At 34.9% G+C, this 6,488-nt stretch overlaps 1 protein-coding gene across 1 annotated transcript; it reads left to right on the forward strand.

The window, feature by feature from the left end:
• The first annotated feature begins 598 nt into the window (after nt 1–598).
• Nucleotides 599–1,534, forward strand: LOC131395633 (olfactory receptor 5W2-like). Its single transcript, XM_058527489.1, has one exon. The coding sequence runs from the start codon at nt 602–604 to the stop codon at nt 1,532–1,534; it is 933 nt and encodes a 310-aa protein (XP_058383472.1). The 5' UTR covers nt 599–601.
• The last annotated feature ends 4,954 nt before the right edge of the window (nt 1,535–6,488 follow it).

The raw sequence follows: 6,488 nt of genomic DNA on the forward strand, positions 1-6,488 counted from the left end.
CTTATCTCATGTTTCATCAAATACTTAAGACAACTTCGAACAGGAGCAGTGACATGGTAATTTTTATTATTACTATTGTGTGATATGTTCATTGTTTCTAAAACTAATGCAAAGTCTTCAAATCAACTATGATTTTTGAGGAACATAACAATTGTAATATTTTTTGTGCCCATATGAATATTTTCAACCATAGAAAATGCTTAATCCCACATCTTACAACCTGGTCTCTCTAATATCAGTGTTTCTACCATATCATTTTGAATACACAATTAGATATAAATTCATCTAAATTTCTTCCTTGGGATAAGGAAGGTAACGCTCAGAGAAATAATAGAGCTTCTAGAAAGTTATATACCTCAGTAATGACATTTAGATTTAAATCAAAGTTTCTCGACTGCCTGTACCAGATATTTTTTATTATTGTCTTACAGACAGCATAAGACTGGGTATGTGACTGAGTAATTTTCTGAGCATTAAAAAACTGTTACAGAAAGAAGTCATTTTTTGCCTTACAGATATTTTGTAGATGTCGAGAAGAGTTAAAATATGACTATCATTTTCTTGATTATTTTCTTACAAATTTAGGCAAGAACAAAGAAGAATGGAGAGAGAAAATTGCTCCTCTTTGACTGAATTCATTTTCTTGGGAATTACTAATAACCCTGGGATGAAAGTGACCCTATTTGCCATGCTTCTAGTTATTTATCTCACTAATCTTCTGGCAAATCTTGGGATGATCATTTTAATTAGAATGGATTCCCAGCTGCACACACCGATGTACTTCTTCCTCAGCCACCTCTCTCTCTGTGACCTCTGCTATTCCTCAGCAATTGGACCCAAGATGCTGGTGGACCTTTTAGGCAAAAACAAATCAATCCCCTTCTATGGCTGTGCTCTGCAATTCTTTGTCTCCTATACCTTTGCAGATTCTGAGTGTCTACTGCTGGCAGTGATGGCCTTTGATTGGTACAAGGCCATTAGCAACCCCTTGCTCTACAGAGTCAACATGTCCAGCAGAGTGTGCCTCCTGCTCATGGTTGGAGTTTACCTGGTGGGAATGGCAGATGCTTTGATACACATGACATTAACATTCCGCTTATGTTTCTGTGGGTCAAATGAGATTAACCATTTCTTCTGTGATATCCCTCCTCTCCTATTGCTCTCATGCTCAGATACAGAGGTCAATGAGTTAGCAATATTCACTATTTTTGGCTTCATTGAACTAAGTGCCATTTCAGGAGTTCTTGTCTCTTATTGTTATATCATCCTGGCAGTGATAAAGATTCACTCTGCTGAGGGCAGGTTCAAAGCTTTCTCCACCTGCACGTCCCACTTAACTGCTGTGGCCATTTTCCAGGGAACTATTCTCTTCGTGTATTTCAGGCTGAGTTCTTCCTACTCCCTAGATCAAGACAAAATGATCTCACTGTTTTACACTCTTGTGATTCCCATGTTAAACCCTCTGATTTATAGCCTACGGAACAAGGATGTGAAAGAGGCCCTAGAAAAATTGAAAAGTAAAGGATGGTTTTAAATATTTATATTATGCCTATGCACACAGACACATTTAGTGATTGTCATTTTCATAAAATTATATAATACAATAGATGGGAAACATAATTTTCTCACATATTTAAATGAATGAGTATCCGTACTGAAGCCCAAAATAAGAAAAGGCTGCAGCCCCCTAACCTGTTGTCATTCACTATGGTCTTGAATTTATTTATGATACTCCTTTATAGTGAAAACTAACATGACTTTTCTAATTTTACCATATTTTTATCATTCATTCTTTCATTTGAACATTATTTCAAGGATACTACGATTTATCTAGTGTTCACAGAGTGCTTTTTGTGTATTTGGATACTTTGCATTTCATGAGGAATCCAGCAGTTTCCATACTAAGGAATCCTAAAATCTAGAGGAATAAACAAACATATATTAACTAAGTACTCAAATATTTCATAACAAGAGTAAAAGCTTTCATGAAGTAAAAACCTGGGGGTTAAAAATCTAGAAAAAAATTTAGAATCTAGTGTACAGAGGAAAGGCTTCCCTGGATGGAGATACTCAGTCTCAGATCTAAAAAAATGCAAGCTGGAGAAAGGAAAGGATTCTAGACAGAGGGTCTGACGGTCAGAGGTCTTGAGGTGGCCAGTTCTATAACTTTTTAGTATTAAAGAAGTCCAACACGGATAGGTTGTAAAGAGAAATGTAAAGTGTCTTGATAAATTACATCATTGTGCTGTAATTACTAACTATCAACTCCACCATCACTTCCTCCAGGAAGCTTCTCTTCCATTCCTCCCCTTTCTCAGCTCTGGTTAAATGTCCCATTTTGTAGTTTACAGACAATGCTCTCCTTAAAATATTGTTTTAATATCACCTTGTTTATTAAATCATTGTCTCTAATATGAGATTGTAAGCAATCTTTGCTTAAGGATTGAGCATTTCATCCCTATTATACAAAGCACTGCACGGTGTCTGGGACACAAAATGGCAAAACAAACAAATATATAACAAAGTGAAACATCAGATAAGATTTTTGATTGCTAATTATATGTCAATAATACAAAATTAACTGAGGATTAATGATACGTGGCTTGATTATATATATTTTATAATGTTTATTAAAGTACATAAATGGTGTGGATACTAAGGTAATGGACTATAGAAATCTACTTATTAATTACACTAGAAGTAAACAACACTCTTTCATGTACATTCTTGAGTATTTGACTATTTCATCTGTCTCTGCTCCAGTTTCTGACGATTAAAGCACTGATTAGCTTGTTGAGACAACATGGATACGGCCAGACTTGTGAAGGAGCATGTAAGACTCAAGGACTCGCTTAATTATCCGTTACAATTGTAGAAGTTAAAAGCCACTGAATGTCTTAGATTTTCTAGCTACTGTTTTTAAATTCCTGTGTAAGAAAACATTTCTAAATGAAAGTAATGCCCATGAAGATTTTCTGGTTTTCAAAGGGGCATTTGTGGGACACTGTGAGCTCTCACACAGAATCATGCTCAAAAAACCCATAGAGAATTTTTTTTCTCAATAAAAACTTTAAGACATTTCACTCGTACCATTTTTTCTCAGTTAACAGATACTCTTTTGGAAATGTTACTTATGAGCAACAGCATGGTAGAAAACATTTTTTGAAATATATTGTTCAAGAAAAATGGGATGTCAGTGGATTGCCACTAATTTAGAGGAAGTAAACACACAATCTGATTAACTCATCTCCCTCTCTTGTGACTGCTATATATTACAGCATTTAAGGACTGATTGGCTCTACATATTGACTGTTTTATCAGATCTAGAGGGTGTGAACTAAAGAGAAGGAAATTTTAATCTCTTTAAATGGAATTTGAAAAAGAGAAGTGAATGAGTCAATTAATTTTGGGCTTCCTCTTCTTAAAGTTGTGAGGTTGAATAATAGATTATGGGGAATATTTTTTAGGGAATCATGACTCAAATAGAAGCTTGGGCAGATGACTTATAATGAGTCTTTGCCTTGGTATTCTACACAAAAAGGAAGCACTACATCAAAAGCCTTTGTATATTCCAGCCTGTCTACTTGAATCCTCATCATCCCCTTCCCTCCTTAGTCACTCTACATCACATCCTTCTCACATGTCCCCAGTGGCTGATGGCAAATATTATTTTCCAAATACAATATTATTGGGGTCAAGGGGCAGTCTTTTTATATTGTGACACAGGAAGCTCCTAAACTGCTCTTCTCCCATGGCCACACCAAATGAAGAGCTACACATGGTACAATTCACTCTAAAGAAATCAGAAAACTAGCTAAGTGACTCTTACACATTGAGCAATGAGAAAATATCCACCTTGATACAGGTAAAGAAGGTTCAGACACATTTTCACCGTAACTCTCACTCCCAGCTCAGGGATGTACATTTGGGAAGGAACAACTAGCTCCTAGCTTCTCCCTGAGGAATGAACAGTGTGGACCCAACATATAATGTCCCAAATTTTAAGACTCCCAGAGGGACAGCCCTCTAAATCCCCTATCTCTGAAAGCCAATGGAGCTTGCATCCATAAGACCCACAAGACTAGAGCAAAAAAAAAGCAGTTATTAAGGCAAGTCAGCACTGTCTGCAGTTATTATACCAGGGCTTAGAGCAGAGATAGAGGGCGGATAAGCCCATCTCTTAGTCTTTCTCTCATTGTTTTCTATTTGCATATTTTAAAAGCTGCTGCCTGAGAGTAGGCTTCAAATTTAGCATGCATCTAGAGACTGATTGGGATCCTCCTGGGAGATCAGGAAAGCTTACAGACTTCCCCAACTCTCTCACTCCTGCCCACCCCAAGTCACTGATATCTCCTTGGCAGGAGCTTGTGTACATGTCTGCACCCGAGCTTTTGTGGATGCCACCCAAGGAACATGTCCCCAGATCACCTGACTCTGATGGCCAACAGAACTTCCATTCAGGAAAGCTACAAAAGATTGAAATCATGTCAAGCATCTTTTCCCATCACAAAGGTATGAAACTAGAAATCAATTAGAAGAAGAAAATTGGAAAATTCACAAATATGTGGAGATTAAAGAACATGCTCCTGAACAACCAATGGGTCAGAGAAGAAATTAAAAAAGAACTCAAAAAATATCTTAACAGAAATGAAAATAGAAACACAACGTATTGGAAGTTAGAGGATGCAGCAAAAGCAGTTCTAAGAATAAAGTTTATAGTGAGAAATACTTACATTAGAGAAAAAAAGAGATAACTTTGTACCTCAAGGAAATAGAAAAAGAGGAACAAACTAAGCCAAAATTTAGTAGAAGAAAGGAAATAAAGATCAGAGCTGAAATAAATGAAACAGAGACTAAAACAACAACAGAAAAGATCTATCAAATTAACAGCTTATTTTTTTAAACAATAAACAAAATAAACAAATTTTAGCTACATTTACCAGCAAAAGAAGAGACAGGACTCAAATAAATATTATAAATTAAAGAAGGGACATTACACTTAATACTATGCAAATACAAAGGATCATAAGGGATTACTATGAATGATTACATGCCAAAAAAATCGACAAATTAGAAAAAATTGATAAATTCCTAGAACATAAAACCTACCAAGACAGAGTTATGAAGAAATAGAAAATCTGAGTAGGCCAATTACTAGTAAGGAGATTGAATCAACAATCAAAAACTCCCAAAAAAGAAAAGTCTAAAACCAGATCGCCTTATTGGCGAATTCTACTGAATATTTAAAGTTAATACCAATCCTTCTTAAGCTCTTCCAAAATATAGAAGAGTAGGCAGTAATTCAAACTCATTTTACGAGGCCATCATTACCCTGGTACAAAAACCAGACAGAGACAATACAAGGAAATAAAATTAAAGGTCAATTTTCCTGATGAACATAGATGCAAAAATCCTTAACAAAATATTAGCAAACCAAATTCAATCGTTCATTAAAAGGATCATGCACCATGATCCAGTCTGATTTTCTCCAGGGATGCAAGGATGTTTCAACATCTGCAAATCAATCTGTGTAGTCACCACATTTAAAAAAATGAAAAAAAAAAATCCCACGATCATCTTGATAGATGAAGAAAAAAATCTAGTGACAAAATTCAACATCCTTTCATGATAAAACTCTCAGCAAACTAGGTAGAGAGGGCATTCACCTCAAGATAAATAAAGGTCATATATGACAAGCCCATAGCTAACATCATATTCAACAGTGAAAATGTGAAATCTTTTACTCTAAGATGAGGAACAAGACAAGGTTGCCCAAACTTGTTACTTTTATTCAACATACTACTGAACGTTCTAGCCAGAAAAACTAAAAGATATAAAAGACATGCAAATGAGGAAGGAAAAAGTGAAATTGTCTCTATTTGCAGACAACATGATATTATACATAAAAAACCCTAAAAACTCCACCAAATAACAATTAGAACTAATAAACAAATTCAGGAAAGTTCTGGATACAAAATCAATATACAAAATCAGTTGCATTTCTACTCATTCACAATGATTTATCAGAAAGAGAAATTAAGAAAAAAAATCCCATTTACAATTGTGTCAAAAAGATTAAAGTATTTAAGAATAAATTTAACCAAGGAAGTAAGAGATCTATATACTGAAATCTATAAGATATTGATGGAAGAAATTGAAGAAGACAAAAATAAATGGAAAGATATTCCATGACCATGCATTGGAAGAATTAATATTGTTAAAATGTCACCACTACTCAAAGCAATCTACATGTTCAATGCAATCTCTGTCAATATTTCAATGGCTTTTTTTTTATGGAAATAGGGAAAACAATCCTAAAATTTGCGTGGAACAAAAAAACACCTCTAATCGCCAAGCAATATTGAGAAAGCAGAACAAAACTAGAGGCATCACACTTCCTGATTTCAAACTATATTCCAAAGCCATAGTAATCAAAAATAGTATGTTATTGGCATAAAACCAGACATTTTTTTACATGCAGATCAATG

Source organism: Diceros bicornis, chromosome 31 (genome assembly GCF_020826845.1).
Source record: "Diceros bicornis minor isolate mBicDic1 chromosome 31, mDicBic1.mat.cur, whole genome shotgun sequence".
NCBI classification, from domain to species: Eukaryota; Metazoa; Chordata; class Mammalia; order Perissodactyla; family Rhinocerotidae; genus Diceros; species Diceros bicornis.

Excerpts from the sequence above, each read along its gene's own strand:
- LOC131395633 (XM_058527489.1), top strand. The coding sequence starts at position 602 with ATGGAGAGAGAAAATTGCTCCTCTTTGACTGAATTCATTTTCTTGGGA.